The sequence below is a fragment of the Bactrocera neohumeralis genome, chromosome 4, assembly GCF_024586455.1.
Source record: "Bactrocera neohumeralis isolate Rockhampton chromosome 4, APGP_CSIRO_Bneo_wtdbg2-racon-allhic-juicebox.fasta_v2, whole genome shotgun sequence".
In the NCBI taxonomy this organism is placed as follows: domain Eukaryota; kingdom Metazoa; phylum Arthropoda; class Insecta; order Diptera; family Tephritidae; genus Bactrocera; species Bactrocera neohumeralis.
In genome coordinates, this window is record NC_065921.1 from 33,727,657 (window position 1) to 33,748,690 (window position 21,034).

Sequence of the window (21,034 nt, forward strand, 5' to 3'; positions counted from 1 at the left end):
GTTTAATCCCAAACACATAATTAAGCATCAAACAAGGAAATTCTTTTAGAATTTACATTTATCGAGTTTGCAAGTTTTACCATTTTGATGAAGAGCTCGCACAGAGCCATCATCTTGAATATGCCTGCACATTTAAACGGTTTATGTTCATCAATTATTTATTTTTATTCTCGAATTAAAAGTTAAATATTCTATTTTTACTATTAAATTAGAAAATAAAAACTTACAATTTTAATACCAAACGTCTGGACAAAAAAATAAATTTTCAATTTTTAATTCCGATGTTGAGACATTTTGATTTAAAAACTCGTAACCCTGATCCAAAATTACTTGCTTTTCTTGTTCTCTAATAGATATTTTACTTTTCAGGAATATATATATGTATGTATGTATTTTCGAAAAATATAAATGGAAAGCTTGCTGTCCAAAGCACAGATTGAAAGTTGTAAGAGAAGCAACATAAAATAAAATTGCACTCCATCGTTGCAAAAGTATTCGGGTTTGTGAAAAAATAAAGGTACTTTAATATTTTATGTTTTTTATTTTATTCTTATTTTTCATTAATTTTTTATGCTTATAATAAAATATATATTTAGTTATTACTATTCATTCATTTCTTATGCACATAAGTCTAATATTATACAACTATGTTTTGTCATGCTAGCACATGATTATGTATTTATTATTATTATTAGTTGTTGTTTTCTTTTGTATGTAATCGCATATATTTTTACATACATTCCATGTACTATATATACTATGTATTAATCAGACATTTTAATTTATAATAAAATGTCGGCATGAAGGTGAAATTCTTTTCTGATTTATAATCTAAGCACTCTTATCGTTATACATATATATTGTATGTATATAAAAGGGCAAAGGTGAGGGATAAGAGAACTCGGAACATAACTAACGCAGACACATGATCCTTTATTGTGCACGACTTAATGTGTAACCAACCCATATACTAATTGTATCTCCCCTGTAAATTAGCTTAGTAACAGGAATTTGTTAATTATGTGTGCTCGTCTGGTTGAGGGCTTAAAATTACAATTGATATAGATAGTTAAGTTAAATTGAACAAATATATACACAAATAGAAACAATTGGTAATTTCTACTGTCATTGCGAAATGTGTGCACACAATAAAGAGCGAAACAATAAAGCTTAAATACTAAAAACGTAATAAACTTAAACGAATGAAACAAGTACTGTACTGTGTACCGTACAATTTGAACCCACATCCTCCCAGCCGCCATTCACATGAATGTTGAAATTTGTCCTTTGGGTTAGTGATAATACATAAAATGAATCAACCATTAACCATTTCTACTCTATCAACGCTTATCCACTTTGATTATCCTGTGGTATATTTATTTCGTACTTAATAACATGAGCTGCATTAGTGCCTTGCAAAACTTGCAGGTGCAGCGCTTGATGATTGCCTATCAACATAGCCGATTGTGGTTGTTGTTGTTTGCGCGAGCGGCTGTGCTGTTCGTGTGTTAAATCCTAAATGGAAAAAAGAAAAACTGTTTCTACTTTGAATTCAAATTAAACATATAATAGATATACATACATAAATAAATAACGATTAACATAGTCGTGCAACCAAACCTTTGCCAAATGAAAAACCCTACTTTCTCTGGTACTCACAACTTATAGTTATAGTAAAAAGTTTTCGTTAGGTAAATAGTCAAATCATTTTACAAAACAGCAGAACTTGACTTAAAATTTTTACAGGTTATGTAAAAAGTTGTATTTAACATCTCTATTAACAATATTATTTGCAATTTGTGTAATATAGTTGCACCTTGAATATACAAGATGTTTTACATTACTAATTCGTCCAAGACATCAGTAAATAATCATGATCGGGTAATAACATAAAGAGGTGCGATAACCTTTCAGGCATTAATTCGCCCTGTTTGTAGTGAAATAAAGTGGAGCAAATTATACAGAACATCGCTTTAGATCGCTAATACATATGTTAATTATTTTTCCAGCTCACTTTCCGGCGCTGTAATTTACAAATATTTTAAGGGATCAATGTTATTAAATCTTACAATATCAAAAGTTGCTCTCACTAATTTCCTCAAAAAATACTATTACAATTGTGTATAAAACACCAAGTTTTCTTTGCGCGAGTTCTCGTTTTCAATTTGTTTGAGGTTAACAAAAATTTCGCCTGGCTAGATAGTTTTTTCTAATCATGTCTAGTTATTGCATTCAACTTTTGAAATGTGCTCTATATAAATATGTATGTATATTATTAACTTTATTTACTTATTTCCTTACCATTATGTTAGTATTTTGCGTATGCAGTTTTATTTCGTGGTTGTTTGATATGAGGATTCTGGCTTGATGTTAAGCGTTGGTTATTTGTCTCAGCGTAACGTTACCGAGCTCGTGTAAAAATTATAATGGAAGCGTTGCAAAGCCGGCTTGCGTATTTTGCAGGTTTACTCTTTTGCGGACTACACAGCGTTGTGCAGCTTTTTTGTATTTATTATATTTTGTTTATCTTTTGCTTAGCTATGCAATCAACGCACCTGTTGTTGTTGTTGCTGCTGCTGCTGTTGTTGCTGTTGTTGTTGCTGCTGTTGTTGTTGTTGCTGCTGTTGAGCGACAGCAGCTGACGGTTTGGTTTCCAAATGCTGACGCTGATGTAGCATCAAGTGATTCTTCTGGAAGAATGCCTTGCCGCACTCGCATACATGTGTGCGCACGGTGCAGCCACCGTTAGGATGTCTTCGATTATGCTGCATAAGACCGTGCTTAGCGGCAAATCCTTTACCGCAGCTGGCGCAAAAATGTGACTTTGGTTTGGGCGGCGTTACCTGCTGTTGCTGTGGATGATGTTGTTGTGGCGCTGCATTCGTCAGTTGCTGTTGCGGCTGTTGGTGATGCATCACTCCAGGCACATTGGTAACAACACCCTGTGGATGCGTTGCTGCGGCAGCCTGTACCAATGTTGTTTGTGTCATGACTTGTCCGGTTGATGAAATGATCTGCACGGGCACTGTATTCTGAGCCACTATATTGGGGTTGGTAGCAACCACAGTGGCGCCTGGATTAAGGCCGGTGTTGAGGAAGTGGCCGGGCAGTGCCGCAGTTAAAGCGCACAAATCAGTCATAAGGCTTTTGTCACCTGTATGTAATCGCAAATGAAGCGCTAACGCTTCTCTACTATTAAAGGCACTTCCACATTCACTGCAAAAGCGAGAACAGGAAAATTTCAGTTTAAATTATTGAATTTTTTTTTGTTCGTGCTAAATTATACTTACCGACAGCCAAATTGAGGCCGAGCAGCATTATTATCACCGCCCACAGATAATAATGCCGGGTTCGCTGGATTACTGACTACAGTAATGGTTTGTGGATGTGACCCTTGCGTCTGTTGTTGCGTATGATGTTGCTGCGTAGAATGTATCTGTTCAGAAAAGTTAATTTATGTATAAAATTCGCTAACAACAAAGATGGCCATTTTACTAAAATGTGTCTCATACTAATCACATGCTTCCGATTTTCTCTTAAGAACTAAAAGATCGCTGGTACATATTGAACTGATTTCATTAAAAAATAAAAAATAATTATATACAGACAAAACATATTGGACTGATGGCTATGATTGCTAAAAACTTTTCGTATACTCCAAATTACAATTTTGAATATAAAAAAGTAATTAAATATAAAGGCATATTGTTTATTTAGAGAAACAATGAAAAATCTTATCATTTTTTAATAGTTTACATTTTATACGAAATTAATTACAAGTACCCAATATTCGCTGCGACAAAACATATTGGACTAGTCGTAGTTATTAGTGATAAGGGTCGAAATTCCCGTTATTTTCTGACGATTTTGCATCCTCTATGCAATTTGAACGACATAAAAAATCAGTATTATTTTAGTTTAGCTAAGTGACTTTACACAAAAAGTTGTGACGCGATTAAAATTCTACTTATTTCGAAGAAATTATTGGAAATTATGGTCGTGGTTGAAAACAAATATTTAATTCAATTAAAACAATCAATTATTAAAAACCACGAGAATGGATTATCACAAAAATACATTTGTAACAAATGTTATATCAGTATCAACAAATCAACAGCGAGCTTTATTATAAAGAAATTTAGGGACAGTGGATCTGTGAAAACTCACCATTGTGGAGGACGACCCAAAGCTAGAACACGACATTACGATTCAAAAATACTTAGAGAACTGAAAAAGTTTCCAGACAAGTCGGCAACGAGCGTGGTTAAAGACTTAAATTTCAAAGTTAGCAGTCGAGAAGAGCGTGTGCAAGTGGGTTAACAAGTTATAGGACAGCTAAAAAGCCTTATCAAGAAAAAATCGACTAAGATGATTACGATTTGCTCGGGAGCACATCAACTGGTCAGTGAAACGATGGAAAACAATACTTTTCTTTGATGAATCAAAATTTAATTTGAAATATGAAATGAGAAGGGTTCGCCGACCAAAAATAAGAGGTTAGATCCCCGATACTGCCAAGGTACGGTTAAACATGGTGGAGGTGACATTATAGTATGAGCATGTTTTCCGAGTTTGGTGTTGGACCTCTTTATTGAATCAATGGAATTATGGATCATTTCATATGTATATATGGATCCTTGAGAACGTGATGCTGCCCCATGAGTGGAATATGCCACTTTTATGATCATTTCAACACGACAACCACCCAAAACACACGTCGAAACTAGTGGTATATTGGGTCGAAGCTCAAAATATTAGTGTCCTAAAGTGGCCAACTCAATCGCCTGATTTCTAATAATATTGGTTATGCTATAAAGTATTAAATAACAATTATTATTCCAATATGTTTTGGCGCACTAAATATTGAATATATTTACTTTTTTCGTATAAAATGTCGTGGAGTTAAAAAATGTCTAAGGTGTTGTATGTTTTCATGAAATAAATAGTTATTCTTCAAATCTCAGTGATTTGTTTATATTTAAAATGATAATTGCGAGATAGGAGATGATAATGTAACTCGTAGCTATGAGTCCAATATGGTTTGTCCGACACTGTATACGAGGTATGACAATTAAGTAATGAGACTGATTCCATAAAAACCGTATATATGAAAATTATTCTACAACTCTGCCATCCCCTTCAAAGTAGTCCACTTGGGCAGCTATACAGCGATTCCAGCGCGTTTTCCATGCTTCGTAACATTTCTGGAACGCTTCGACTGAGATGTCAACGAGTACCCTCGTCACGACCGCCTGGATGTCCGTAATCGACTCAAAATGGGTTCCTTTGACCACCGATTTTGTTTTAGGAAACAAAAAAGTCAGACGGTGACATGTCGGGCGAATAAGGCGGCTGTTACAACACGGCGATCAATTTAGAGGTCAAATACCGGGACACGCTGAGGGCGGTGTGGCACGGCGCGTTGTCGTGATGTAGGATCCAGTTACGAGCGATGTCTGGGCGCACCCTGTTGACTCGTTTTCGAAATCTTTCGAGTACTTGGCAATAGTAGACTTGATTCACAGTTTTCCCCGGTGGAATGAATTCTTTGTGGACGATTCCACGGCTATCAAAAAAGGCAATAATCATCGTTTTCATCTTCGACTTAGCTTTTTTCGGGCGGGGTGCGCGCGGAGACAACCAATGTGAGCTTGGGCACGACTGAGCACGACTATCACCATACACTCTTACAATTTTAGCGTACGTTTCCGAAGCTGTTTCGCCCAATCTGGCGCAAAATTTTATCACGACGCGTTGCTCTTGATTTCGTTTTTCCATTTTCGGGACGAGCACTACAAAGACACGTCTACTCAACTAGACGCAGCAGGCGAACTAAACAAGCTAGAGCGATAGTACATATATCAATAGAGAGGGGAGGGATGACGGAAAAAAAAAGAATTTCAAGGTCACAGGTTTACCACAAGCGCGGCAATAAAATCAGTCTCATTACTTAATTGTCAAACCTCGTATGTATACTAGGTGCTCATATTTTGTATAACTACTTTGATTTTGACTAAATCAGCAATTAAGCTCACGACTCTAGAAAATATGTTCCACTTAACCTAATATTTTCACCACTAAGGGCACTTTTTATAGAAATTTATTGTGTATATGTTTTTATAACAAATTCTTTCCACAAGTGTATATTAGAATACGGAAATACTATCAATGCTTACCGCAGTGTTTGAGGAGTTTGGATTTACGCCCCCGTGTGTATTACGCACATGTTGATTTAATTCGGCTTTAGACATAAAGCCCTCACCGCAACTAATGCAAGGATATGGCTGATCGCCGGTGTGAATCCTAAATAATGGTGTATTGTTTAGCATTACATTTACCAGAAGTGATAATGGCAATTACCTCATGTGAGAAACCAGCGTGCGCTTCTGCAAGAACTCTTTGCCACACAGGGTGCAGGAGTGTGGTACTTTACCGTGAATGCGGCCATGATTAACCAATTGAAATTTGCGAGGAAATGTAGCTCCGCAATCTGGACAAACAAATGGATTCAGCGATCCATGGAAACTGAAAGCACAAAGATAGTACAAATAACATTTTCATTGAATTAAAATTTATATGAATTTACCGTGAATGCATTATTAAGTGATTCTCCTGAGCAAAACTTTCGCCACATTCCTCACAAACGTATGGTCGTTCACCAGCATGAAATTTACTATGGGTCACTAAATGTCGCTTCAATGGGAACGTTCGCCCACATTCGGGGCACACAAATGGCCGATCACGACTATGAACACGTGAATGTGTCAACAGGTGGTGCTTCAAAGTAAAACTTTTCTTGCATTCGGTACACTGAAACGGCCGATCAGTTGAATGCAATAGCAGATGTGTATTGAGGCAGTGCTTATGAGCAAAGCTCTTGCTACAATGTACACACACGTGCGGCCGTTCACCTACAATACATTTTTGTCCTATAAATTTTAATCAAACATATAATTTTGTATTTTAGAAATTATACCTGTGTGGACTCGCGCGTGTGTTGTTAAATGATGTTTCAATAAAAACGATTTGCCGCATTCGTCGCAACTGTATGGTCGCTCCTTCTTAACTGTGGCATCATTCTATTGAGTACAAAAAAACATATGACTACAATCTTGAAACAACACAAATTCAAGTGAAACTTTCTCTTACCTCGTTATAATTCATGTTATCTTGCAACTCTGTTTTTGGAGATAGCTCTAATGTACCGGGCTCCAACTTCAAGTTGGGTGTATCCCCTTGTGAATCATCCGCCTCTTCTAAACCTTGAATCACTTTTTGAACTTGTACCGATATACCCGGCAGAATGTCACCTGAGAGTATGAGCATTACAGATGGAAGAGAAGTCAAAGAAAATATGCAAAATTGGGAATTAATATACAGAAATAAATTTCATTCGGAAGTTTCCCAAACACAAAATTAATGTCATGATTTTAAATGTGTTAGTCTTAGTATTGTGTATGATGGCTCAGTAGTAACCCAATTGCAAAAATCGATCCGGTTGTCCGTTTGGCAACAAATTGTCCAGTTCTATACTGATCGAATATATTTTAGTGAAGGCCAGACTTTTTTGAACAGAATGGAAAATTACATTTAAAAATAATGTTAATTTAAGAAAAATTTATGGAAATGAGTATAAATTTATGTAAGTAAATAACTAGATTCTTAGGTAATTTACTTGAAACAATTACCGTTATGGAATGGAATACTGAAAATAGGAAATTTGTTGCTTTCCATTTGACCTAAGTGAATCTGCTTTTTAAAGAACATATTTTCATGTTACCATTGCAGAAGTTGTGTTATTGGAACAATTCCTAATCACTAATTTTCCTAAGTAAACGCAGTATATTGAAGGCAATGCGCACATCGATTAACTGAATTAGGAAAATAAATACTTAATGCATGGCATACAGTTATTTTAAGTGTTACATTTGAGATAACTCATAAATTTCATGTCAAAGAGCGCAATTTATGTGACAAATAGTTGTTTGATTAAGACTTCTATTAAAAAATATATACACAAAAAATAGTTATGATATACGCGTAATTAAAAAAATAAATGATAATGATAATTTAAGCACACAAAAACCTTATGCACCAACACCAAGCCACATTAACACCAACATATGTATAATTTAATTCTCCTAATGGATAAAAAATTAGAAATATCAAAAAACAATATTAAAACCATTGTATTATTATTTTGAATGTTATAATATAATGACAACTTCGTAAAACTATGGTTTAAAGTAAATTTAAATATTTTCGAAATGTAACTGAGACGAAAATGTTACATTAAAAAAAAAAACACACACACAATGCAGAAAAAATTTTGAATATGGCGTGCATTTCTTCAATTCATTTTCATCGCACATTACGAAAAGAAGTGCCAAAATAAATAATATAAAATAAGAAAAACTGATTTCACGCACTTTCTAACACGGTATTTGACAAGTTAATTTGTACTCGAAACGATCTGTACAAAATATGTTAGCATTTCTGTTGTCTTTGTTTTCAAAACCCTATGCATTAGTAGAAAGAGAAGTAGATCGTCACACGATGTTTAAAGGCACGGACGAGGGAGCTTAGAATTTCTTTGAAATTTTTACAGTCTTACTTGTCGTCCCATGTCCGTCTGCAGTAGTGATCGTGTGAGTCTGTTGAGATGCGGCAAGCGCTCGTTTCATTAAAATCTCGTTGCATTCCTCTGCAGTGAGATGAATCGGCCCGATGGGACTAAAATGCGTTTTAGCGCCAGCTGTTGTCGTTAGAATGGTCTGTGACTTCGTGTCGACGATACCATTAGTCAGAGAGTGTGACTGATCTGATTGATCTACAAGTAGGTCTAAATCAAAAGCAAATAGTTTGGTTTGTTTTGAAACACTATTAAATATACTCGATTGGTGTGCATGGACTTGGATGCTTACAATTTTTGTCGCAGTTAATACTGAGCACTTGTTGGTCTTGTTTCTTCACCACCGATGGTGTAGTAGTACCTGCAGTTATGACCCTGAAATAGAAGAAAATACAAATTTTTGTTAAGTTTTTTCTTTAATTTTTTTAACATAAATTTTTCGATTCGACTTGGGCAAAAAGAAAAGGTAATGCAATGATTTGCTTTATTACTAATCTAGCATAAATTTTGTTGGCAAAACAATGGTTTAACTTTAAGGTGTCATAAAAATTTTTGAAGTTTTAAACATTACGTTTTCAAGAGTTTAGTAATTATATAACCAAATTATTTAAAAACTATATGGGGAATGCCTTGTCTAATACTTTTATAAATAATGAACTTACCGTTGTGGTCCTGGTGCAAATGGTTCATTTACAACAAACATACGTCGTACAACACCTCCTTTTTGAGCCGTCAATCCACCTTTAACGTCCTTCTGCACAGTTAAAGAGCCATCTGTAGATAGCAAATATGGCATCTGCAAAAACATACTTTTATTTAGTGCAATACTAAAAATAAAATGCAAATAATAAAATCAGATAAGATATATTATTTAAAATGAACCTAAATGTATTGTTGGGTTAATAAGAATATGTATTAGAAGAGAAAATATTTTTGAAAAAAATTTATTATTTTTAGTCATAATGCCAGCTTAGCTAAAAAGTAAAAATTTTTACATTCCAGCGAATATAAAACAAAATTTTCCAACGTCCAATTATACATATGAAGAAATTTAGAAAATAAATAATTAAAGAGTTAGTGATTAGCATTCCCCAACAAAACCCTCATTTAAGAGCTTTCTGCCTATGGTCTGTCCGCATCGAAACAGTTCGTTTCCTGAGCCTGTCGTTAGATGACAACCAACCTGAACCTTACCACCCATGCGGGTATTAGATAACCGATCCAGTTGCAACAACAATAATCAATGGTACCTTGGTAAAGTATCAAAAACACAAAATCTATTTTGATGGCTTAGAGTTTTATTTATGGCTTTATAAGATGTATTAAACAAAAACAAAATTCTAATTATATATTAATTTTTTTAATAAGAAAAAAGTATATTACTTTAATTTCATAGAAAATAATTACACATCCTATGTGCAAAATAGAAAATTTCTTAAAATTCATATCCAATGTTATTTTAACACGTATATAATAAAAAAAAACTTTAAGTAATTGATGTTTTAAATATTTTTAGTATGTAATGGTTTTACCCTTTTGCAGTTTTACCATGTACAGTAAGGTCAGGACTCAAAGCTGGCCAATCCAATAATTGGATATTCCGGGACTGAAAAAATGCTTTCGCAGCGCGAGACACATGAATGGAGCCGTTGTCTTGCTGAAATATCCAATTGTCGTCATGAAAATACTCAGCAAAAGGAATGAGCCCACTATCCAATAGATCAATGAATACTTCGAATTCACTTTAGTAGGTAAAAACACATTTGAGATTTGCCTTTAGAAATAAAGGCAGCGCGTGCCATTAAAGATCACCCATTATGGTTTCGCTTATAGCGATAGGATATCGTGTATCTCTCCAATATTTGTGATGACCATCTGTATATAACTATTCCAAAATAATAAATTATTTTTCTACGCACTATATTTAATACCTATAACTTACTTATTTTCCAATTTTTCACTTTAGTTAAAAAACAAACCTTATATGTTGTCTGTTCAGCATTTGCTGAATTATTTTCTGTGAAAAACACAAATCGCAATGACATTTTCAATTAACGGTAATTCAAATGAAACAGAAGAAAGAATGTTAAACATTATATACAAACAAAATATTTGAACGACGAATAGTGCATATTGGAAAAAAAACTGCCGTTATTAATTCACGAGATAAACTGAAAACAAAATTTGCACATATTTTTCTTTTACGAAGGTAAATTTCGCAATCACATTCGTCGAAATATTTTATTCTAGATATGACTGTCAGTGACATCTGTGTCAAATGTCATATCAGAATAATCAATAGTGTTTAGTATACGCTTGATTTTTTTTGAAGTTCAAAAAGCGCAATCGGCGATTTTTACGAGAGGAATTACTAAACAAGGAAGTTCCATTAAATGTTGTGTGGGGGATCAAATTTTTGCCGTAACGTTCAGAATGTTGGAAAAGATCTAAGGTGATAATTGTTTGTCTGGAGCATGTGTTTTTGATTGGTACAAATTATTCAAAGAGGGTCGAGAACGGGTTGACGACGAAACAGGACCAGGACAGCGATCAACATCAACTGATTATCAAGACGACTAAAAGAATTGGTGCTAGAGAATCGACATTTAACAGCCAGAGACCTTACTGCCATTGTTAGAAATAGCAAGGTTCATTGAAAGATAATTTGTGGTTAAGAAAAGCAAACGCACGATTAATTCCAAAATCATAAATTTTTTTTGAAAAACAGCTCGATGTTATGCGACATTTGCGAGAAGATATTCGTAAAAAGAACCCGGATTCGTGAACCAACCACTCTTTGCACTACAATAATGCACCGTTGCATACTACATTGATTCTTCGCGAGTTTTTCACCAAATTTTCAAGAAATATTGTGCCGCAACCACGGTATTTGTCGATTCAGCACCGTGTGACTTCTGGCTATTCGGAAAATGAGAAAATTGAACACAACGTGAATCTCGGAAATTGACTTCAACCACTGTTTCGAAAATTTAAAAAAAAAAAAAAAAAAGTTGCACAAGTGTTACTTTGACAGGGACGTCATAGATTTTGAATAATAAATTAAAAAAGATAAAACAAACGAAGTCTTACTATATTTTGCTAAAAAAAAAGTCATGAAAGTGCATGATTTTGTTTGTTCAGTTTGCATGGCATAGCAAAACTGGAGGACCATTTTCTGGTATAAGTATAAAGAGTCATTCATATAGGTTTATGAAAATTTGCACACGCATTTTTCTCCTAAAAAATCTACTTATTTGTCAGAATCAAGTTCTTGTATTGAAAACTTTTTCATATAGCGCACAACTCCCATACAACCCGACCAAATAAAATCAATTTCTTGTAAAGAAAGTTTTTTAAGGGTGCATTCTAGCCTCGGGGCAAACGAAGTTAGCATTTTTTCAGAAATACTGGGTCTCTTCATCTATACTTAGGTATTATAATTCTGAAAAAACATACCACATACTGTAACATATTCTGGCGCCAAGAGTGGTCGACCTTACACACCCCCTCAAAAAAGCAACAGCTTACAAACCAAACATACCAATTAGAATAACTTACAACAGAAAAATGTAAACAAACAAACACATATCTCCTTTTACACACACAATCCCAAACTAGAGAGCGCGCATCTTACCCACAATTGGACTTATGTCAGTATATTTTTGCGCCAAAAACTCGACAACACAAAACACACAACACATCCAACCATGCGTTTCATTGTGTGTATTCAGCAACACCATACATGCAGCAGTGTTTGTACTTGTTACCGATATGTGTGGTGTTGCCTTTTCACTGCCACATACGAATTTCGCTGCTAAACAGCAGACATTGACTGAAATACTACACAAGTGTATTGCGATACGTAATCATTTATCATTTCAGAATAAAAGCGAGTTACTCCGAAAAAATACAACCCTGGGCTCAAATCTTCGCCTTCGTTGCTATTTGCCAATAGCGAGGCGAATTTAAGCAGTCGCCATTTTAAAATTCTACGATTCAATATATTATTATATATATGTATGTATATACGCATTAGTAGCCACATATTCAGTTTTCATTTAATTAAGCCTGTATCATTTCAAACACTTGTTTTGAATACAAAACAAATGTCAATGTTCATGGTGTCCACTACTCATGCATGTGACAAAGTGTGACCGAAGCCGATAACGACTATGGTGGCGTTACATAAAACCTCGTATACGTATAGTCGCACACATCCATCTGCACGTATGAACACAAGGTACATACATGTAAACCGTAGTACTTGCATACAAAATGTATGTATGGATATACATATGTATATGCATTTCTTTCAAAAAGTACACGCACTATGTGCACAAGTATGCAAGAATATGAGAAATTGATATGAAGGGGGAGTTAAGGTGTGCTTGTACACAGACACCAATTGAGACAGTGGGGCTCTAAAAACAATACATTGGTGGTAGCGAAACAAAAACGCGTCTACACGCTAACTATCTGAAAGGAAAAACATAATCAGACATGTCATTTTTGTTTTGATCACTTACGGATTCACTGCTGACTGTGTAATTTATATTTGCCGGAATCTCCAGTACAGACTCCGTACGGGTATTATCTGCGAATCCCCAAGTATAGCCGAAGCCCTGTTGTGGGTTACTGTGTGCTGCACACATTTTTGGAGTGTCTTCTCGATTTACCCGCCTTTTTCACTTTATCATAGGCAAATTTAACACTAGTGATTTCTGCCGTTTTCAACGATGTTTAAAAAATTATGACAAAATATATGTACATATATATGATCCGTATGTTCCCACGCTGGCGATTAGAATAAATGTAAAACGCGTCCCAACTCGGACTGTACCACTTGCCACTTGTCACAAAATGCAGCAAGCAGTGCAAGTTATAATATTCAACAACACGTTGTTCACCTTTTCTTAAGATAACCAAGTACTGGTCCAGCAGTAAAAATTATAAATTTGTGAAAAAAGAAAGTTATTCCGCTTCCTCACATGCATACGCCATTTTAAGCGTTTTATCACTAATTAAAAGAGTAAAGGCACATCTGCTCCTATTTATTTTTTGTTTTTCTATCGATAAACCACTTCACATTTAATATTTTTCTCACAATTATTAAATTTTAATCAGCACAAATACCGCGTAAACTAAGTTAAACACACACTGAAATTCCACCAAAAATCACTGACGCCATTTTGAAATTCCTATTTGGATTCAGAGCTCATCGTTATCGTTTTTCGTCTCGCTTCGTGTTGACGAGGTCAATTCAGCACAAACGCGAAAGATTCAGCAATATTTATTATTTCCATACATGTTGCGAAGTCTATTAAAATTATACACCAAAGATTAAATATTTAAATTATAATATTCCTTATTGTTAATATTTATTTAATTAAAATTTATGACGAGCACAATTGATTAATCCATGGTGAAGGAAAATCAGTTTAGGTATGAAAACTTTCACGGATAGGTGGTGCGCGATGCAGTCACATTCAGCACTATACAGGGTTGCATAGTGTATAAAGAGCTGTGCATTTACAATTGGTGAAAGTGCTCTCAAAAAATATATGTCGGGGAAAGAAGTCGTCAAATTTTACTATGTTAAGGTTCAGTTATAGCCCCCATAACCATAACCATATAAACAGCTGGCCGAACCAACTTTTCGAGCAATGATTTTCTCTACCACAACGCATTGGCCTTATCTTCAATTGAACTTTGGTTATGAGTATGGCAGCTCTAATTGAACCTTTAGATCTTGATTTTTACACGAACGGATTGGAATCATTATTAAATTATTACAAATACAAAATGTTTACGAATTCTATCCAGATTGTCAACTTTTTCTAAATAGTAGTATATGTTAAACAATAAATGGCGTAGTTGCAAAAAGATTATAATGAATTGCAGAAAAAATAAACTTACATCACTTCACTTTTATTGCAAGAAAACATTTATTTTACAAATACAAAACAAAACCATATTTTTATGCAAATATAAAAGTTCATAGCAGTGATTCAAAGAAATTAGCGACATCTTGAGTACGATTTTCGAATGAAAAACAAACCGATGTAAAGTTAGTAGTCTTGATATAAAATTTGAAGCTTTTCAGATCTAGCGTAAGCATTTTAAGAGTGCACGAATTAATTCTAAAGGCACAATTTCGATTTCTTTGGCGTCGCGATCTGAAGGTTCCGCTGGAAAGAGGAAGTTCTCCTGATTAAAAAAATATGTGAAGATATTCGACCTTGAAGTTCAAAAATTCCCAAAATTCGAAAATTTCAAAAAGCAACATATTTCACCACGTTTTACACACTCTACGTACATTTTTCACTTCAAATTAATTAAATTAAACTATAAACATTTAAATAATTCCATATTTTACACTTTTTGCACTCTTTTTACCTAAGAAATCTTTATTTTAAAAATTACATTTTACACTCGTAATAAACATTTTATGTGCTAACAATTATGACGAAATGGAGCGCTGCCAATTCGCTGAAACTCCTCTTTTTCGCGAAAATTCCTCTATTCACGCATATGGATATTTTCTTTTTTAAATTTATAAACAAATAAGTAATATTATATAGTAATATAATATTATTATATAACATTATTATTATTATATAATATTATATATATTGTCACCTAAAACACAAAACAACGTATCATCAAAAAAAAAATGGAAATCGCTGTCAGATATTATAACCAGTATTTAACTATTTTATAACGAAACTCAAATGTTTTTAATAGAAATGGTTTCTATTATATCGTTTCTCCTTCTCTTATAAACTATTTTGCATTTTAGGTGACGATATGTATAAGTAATATTGTATTATAATAATTATTACGTAATAAAGTGTAAAGCGCAGAAAGGAGTACCACGCAAAAGTACTTCGGTCACCCCGAGTATTCGCTCGACCAGGGTTATTTTTTAGAGCGCGGCCGAAGGCGGAAAAGAGTACTACGCGAAAGTACTACAGTCACCCCGATATGATATAAATTTTATAATATTATCATAGATTTTTACTTATTTGTGTTTAATAAATATAAATCACATATTATACATATATATGTATATGTATATGGAAAAAGTGTTCACAACTCACTTATAACATAAAAATGTTGGAAAGTATTTTTTATTATAATAAATATAGAAAAAAGAATCACGAAAAAAAAAACAAAGAAACATCGTTAAGAATCCTACATATTTGGTGTTTAAGATGTGGCAACGCTCGTTTTCCTCATAATTGTAAACAATCTAACCTTTGCAACGATGAGTGTGCTAAGTGATTTTTAAATTAATAAATTTAGGTAAAATATTACAAAATAAAAGTGAAATGTGAACTTATTTCTATGTTTAGAGTGTATGCTTAAATTTACCAAGTGAAAAATGTAAAAAAAATTTAGTGAAACATAGAGAAATGAAAATTCTTGAATATTTTTTGAAATTTTTGAATTTTTTATCGGGAATATTTTAAAAATATAAGTTATTTTTACACTATTTTTGCATATCCCTCCTCTGGAGAAGCTCCCCTATCCACACATAACCCATTTATACGGAAATTCGTTTTTTTACCCCTCCGCCAAAGTAATCGGAATCGTGCTATTCTAAATCAATAGGGAATATGTTGTCAGTATTAGAACGAAACAACTTGGCCATGAACTACTGCATCTCGAACCCACCTGTTTTCATTTTTAAGAAATCCTCCTGATAAAAGCTGTGTAATCAATTACCAATATGTTTATTATCGATAAGAGAAACTCTACTAAATATTTGATTAATAGAGAAGAATTATAGGGAATTACCCTATATACATATAGTACATATGTACATAAGTAGGAAAGCAGGAGGATGCAGAACATTTTTAGATCTATAATCTAGATTTTAGAATTTCTCAACATATTCCTTCAAACATACATATTACATACATAAGTACATATTATTATTATTACCATTACATTCAAATATTTGCTTTATTACGGATGAAATATTTAAGTAACATTAATTTAGCAAAAAGATTTTAATACAAAAATTTTGTACATAAATTAAAATAAAACGGGATCTTAAATTGTAAAATTTATGAATTGAAAATGGGAGCACGGAGGGGCATGCGGTTATAAAAGTGCCAGAATTAGTTACTTGATTTCAAATTGAAACATCTAATTTTCGTAAGAATAATAAGAAAAATGCCGGAATACTGGAGTTATTATTTTCTACTAAGAATATATTTTTAGTTACGTCTTCTTAGTAAGTTAAAAATTAGTCATATAATATAAAAATCAGTTTAATTCTTGCGATTGGCAGGCACCTTGCCATCTTGCAGGAGCTTAATCGTAACGTTATTCAGTCCCTCTTAATCGGAGTGAATGGTTCTATAAAATACTTCTCAGATGGATTGGCATGGGTCGCATGCGTACGATAAGCAAGGGCTGCCACCTTTCAATCCAGGGTGCCCATGTAAATTCGGCTGTATTTTAACGCAGCCTTTCTAACACTCGGCTACCTTAGGAAGTAACAGTAGCCTTACCGCGTGGAGGGGCTTTGGCGCGACGGAACTTTGTGTTCCCCTTGACATAGACCAAGACTCGGAAGCTCACCATGTTAAGCCAAGGGTCTTTAGAATCAGAATGAGCACACCTAAAAATACACACAGAATGTGTCTACAGCTGGGAGTATGGTTACGGACCCCCCAACAGAGGGCGACCGTAAACGAGTCGGGACCGAAGGAGCATATAAGAGGAAAAGGAAACGAGATGGCAGAATGCCCACCAACCAGAGGTTGGATGTCCAGGTGGCCCTGACTATCCTCGCATCGTGGATATGAGCGGTATCACTCTGAAATAGTATCTTAGGCACCTTCAGTCCCCAGAGGAGGCAGTGAAATTCTCTTCAAGCGGGAGCAAAAGTAACGACCAATATCCTGCTACGTGCAGAAGCAACAGTCGAGTCCGTCACTAAAAGCGGGAATCAGATGCGTCGCCTTGTCAGGAAGGCTAGGTTGCGAATGGGCTGAACCACTGAGTACTACAGGTGAAACCGTAAAACGAAAAAGCGACCAATTAACGCCTGAAGAACCATTGAGATCGCAGAGACATGGCGAAAATCAGCCACTAGCGTTTGGGAGACAACGCTCCGCCCCAAATCACCGCGGAAAAAATTGACAGAGGGTGCGGACGACTGCAAGGACGAGAAGACGGCCACCTGGCTAGCGGAGATTTCTCCGAAGTTAAGGGGACGGCGAGACCCGTTTCCTTTCCGCGAAGAGGGGTGAAGAAAAACCCCCCCTGCGCAGCATGACGGTGTTTCTTCCTAGGATACCATCTAAATCCTACGAGCTTGCAGAAGAGAGAGGATGCCGGATGGGGATTCAACATAACCATAGATGATGAGTCATATAAATTCATGCGAAACAAGAGGTTCTGGTTGAATTTTAGGATTCAACATCACCACAGCTCATGAGTCATTCAAATTCATCCGAAACGAGGGGTTCAGGTTGAACTTTAGGTTCAGCGACGTGGTAACGAGGCCCAAAAGCCACTGCGTTGATCTAAACGGCAGAAGGCAAAATGGGGTGCCACTCATTCCGGCACCGAAAGGGTCAAGCAGGCCGCTACTGCTACTGTCTAATACTAGGTTGCGACTGCTACTGCCGCAGAAGGAGCACACGGAAAGCCTTCTTAACGGGGTGATTTGAACTTATTTTGTGATCGTCAATGTCAATACGTATCAATTGGAATGAGGCAGCATGGATTGCATCGCGAAGGGTGAGTCTCGTCTTGAATCTATAATAAGTAAAAATTAAGTATTGAGAATGTGAATTCGTTACCAGTGCTAGAAGGGAGGTCCTTTGATTTAAAATTTTGCAACGAGCTACTGTCCGGTCTGATCTCATAATGAAGGGACAGGAGCCTTCTATATCAGATCATAGGATCATCCCGTTCGCACTGAAAATGGAAGTCAGGGACTTTCCTGCGACTCGCATCTCTAGAAGCACGAAAAGAGATATTTCGAGGGATACTCTAGAGCTCAACTTTGGTAGAGTGAGGCAGAAAGGGAGCGATGCTACGCCTCTTGGACTGGAGAGTAGGCTGGCTGCGACAAATCAGTCCATAATAGCTGTGTACCATTGCGGTTGCTCACTAAAGTCGACCAGTCTAGTAAACTCTCAGCGCCCAGGAAGTCAGTTCGCAGGCTTTTCAATAAAGTTCACGTTCTGGAAACTGGGAGGAATATAAGGAGCACTCAACAAATTATAATAAACGTCTTCTCAGTCTAGTCAGTGTTAAGACTAACACAGTATTTGCTATAAAAAAGCTGATTGGACCTATACGATCAGCGCAGAGGAAAGGGCAATGGCACTTCTGGCTGCGAACTTCCCGGAGCTTGGTTGGGTCTACCAAATACCACCAGTGGTCGCACTTAAGCCAGACTGCTCGGATTGGATAACTGAAAGGAATTTATTCACTGTAGAAGTGGGCAATGTTACCCGACGAACTCGGCCGCTCTGCTGCGGCTTTTAAGATGATGGGGCCTAAGCCATGTATTGCGGTTGGGTTCCACACGATAGAGAGAAATACTGGCCATGCTAAGCTGCTATTTGGAGCCAGCTAGGTTCAAGGATATTATAAACCTCTCCCGAAACAAATTCCGACTCCTTGTCGCGCTTTGCACTGAGTACTGCAAACTGGAAACACCTATCCATAATGGGCATGGTTTCTTGTGCCGGTTTTGGCTCATGGAACCGGAAAATCCAGAACACCTGATTCTCAATTGCACAGCAATTTGTAGACGCAGGCTTAAGACTCTTGGATCCATTTACGTGGATACTGATGAGAACCTCAGTAACGGTCAGCAGGTTTCTGGAATTCATCAGAGTGCCGTTCCTTTGACAATACAAGTGATGGAGGATAGGGCACAATAGAACCTAGGTAGCGGTATAAACCTCATCTTATTTCTTTTTCTATTTCTAACAAACATTTTTCTCTCTTATCTGAAATTTTAAACACCACTTTTTTCCCTAAGAAGCTTCTAATTTGAACGATTGGAATCAAGTGTTTGTATAGAAAACTTTTTGAATTTGACGAGGTATCTTCACGAAATTTGGCTTAGGTTAAAGGTCAAGGAGACGGTACAATCTTCGAAATTCAAATCGCATTACAATAGGTTCTAGCTGTCATACAAACTGACCAATCAAAATAAAGTTGTCTTGTAAGAAATCTTTTGTATTTTTGAAGAGTAATATAGTTTCGGTTTGCCATGGTCGTCATCAAAAGGGGGTCTCTCATCCGAGGCTGTTTTTGACTGTTCATTGGGGGCGTTTTTTACGTGGCGGGTCCCAAATCCAACGCACAACCAGTGAAGGGGATGTTTCGCCTTCTAACTTTAGGTCGCCTTTAAACGAATGTTCTTAGGCTACCCAAAGGATATTTGGTCAAAGACCGGAAGTCGTGAGCTATGTATTTGAGCCACATGTAAAAGAAATTGAATGACAATCAAAGAACTTTCCACACTTGCGTGAACTTCTACACATGACTCGAGCTGCAGAACTAAACACTCTACAAGAGTGTACAACTGGTGGCGTATGCTGATAATATTGATATCATTGGCCTCAACAAACGCGCCGTGAGTTCTGCTGTCTCCAGACTAGAAAAGGAAGCTAAGCAAATGGGTCAGGTAGCGAACGATGGCAAGACGATATAATTCCTGTTATCAAACAAACAGTCGTCGCACTCGCGACTTGGCACCCACGTCACTGTTGGCAACATTCGGTGTGTTTAACGTGAGTACCTGCTGACGACAGCCTTACTCCACGGCGCTCAAAAGTACAGCGGATCAAAATAATGCGTTGATCAGCGCCCTGAGAATGCTAAGCATTTTCAGTACCAATTGGCAGTGTGGCATGGACACACTAACAACCTTGGTGGGGTTCGAGGCCCATCTAAAACTTCTGCCGTGCTTTGGGACGTCACTGTTGCAGTTGCAATAACTCCACATTCAACTGACAAATCAGTTCTTCCTATCTTGGGTTTTAACCACAACCACCATGAATCTCCATCAACAGGGCCAAAACATGAGCAGATTGGAGCCTCAAGGGCTACTGCAACGTGGTACCAGAAAATCTCTTGCCGAAGGTGCTACCAGTTGACTCCATACGGCTCTGAACTTGAGAAGTAAAGTCCCTCTTGACGAACAAAACAAAACTCTATAAGTTTTCCTCATTATTCCTACTCGCAGTGGGACGTCACTGTTGACAGTCATAACTTCGAAGTCGTAGATAATTTCGTCTATCTTGGAACCAGCATCAACACCAACAATGTCAGCCTCTTCCATTCGATGGAAGTCGCCAACAGGTGCTAGCTGTAGGCAAGATATGACGAAAACAAAAATCTTGACATAGTTCAGTCCTG

General features: G+C 36.0%; 1 protein-coding gene across 3 annotated transcripts; it reads right to left on the minus strand.

Moving 5' to 3' along the window:
- Nucleotides 1-521: 521 nt before the first annotated feature.
- On the minus strand, nt 522-14,031 carry LOC126754450 (zinc finger protein 605). Of its 3 annotated transcripts, XM_050466414.1 has the most exons (12): nt 13,159-14,031; nt 9,295-9,428; nt 8,925-9,007; nt 8,615-8,842; nt 7,150-7,310; nt 6,977-7,079; nt 6,587-6,911; nt 6,361-6,525; nt 6,177-6,303; nt 3,291-3,436; nt 2,556-3,216; nt 522-1,515 (listed from the first exon to the last, which is right to left on the minus strand). In XM_050466414.1, the coding sequence occupies exons 1-12, from the start codon at nt 13,282-13,284 to the stop codon at nt 1,348-1,350; spliced, it is 2,427 nt and encodes an 808-aa protein (XP_050322371.1). In that variant the 5' UTR covers nt 13,285-14,031; the 3' UTR covers nt 522-1,347. The 3 variants fall into 3 exon arrangements, with proteins under 3 accessions (XP_050322371.1, XP_050322373.1, XP_050322372.1); XM_050466416.1 differs by lacking the exon at nt 8,615-8,842 and having other exon boundaries at nt 8,994-9,007; nt 13,159-14,030; XM_050466415.1 differs by lacking the exon at nt 8,615-8,842 and having other exon boundaries at nt 13,159-14,030.
- Between the last annotated feature and the right edge of the window lie 7,003 nt (nt 14,032-21,034).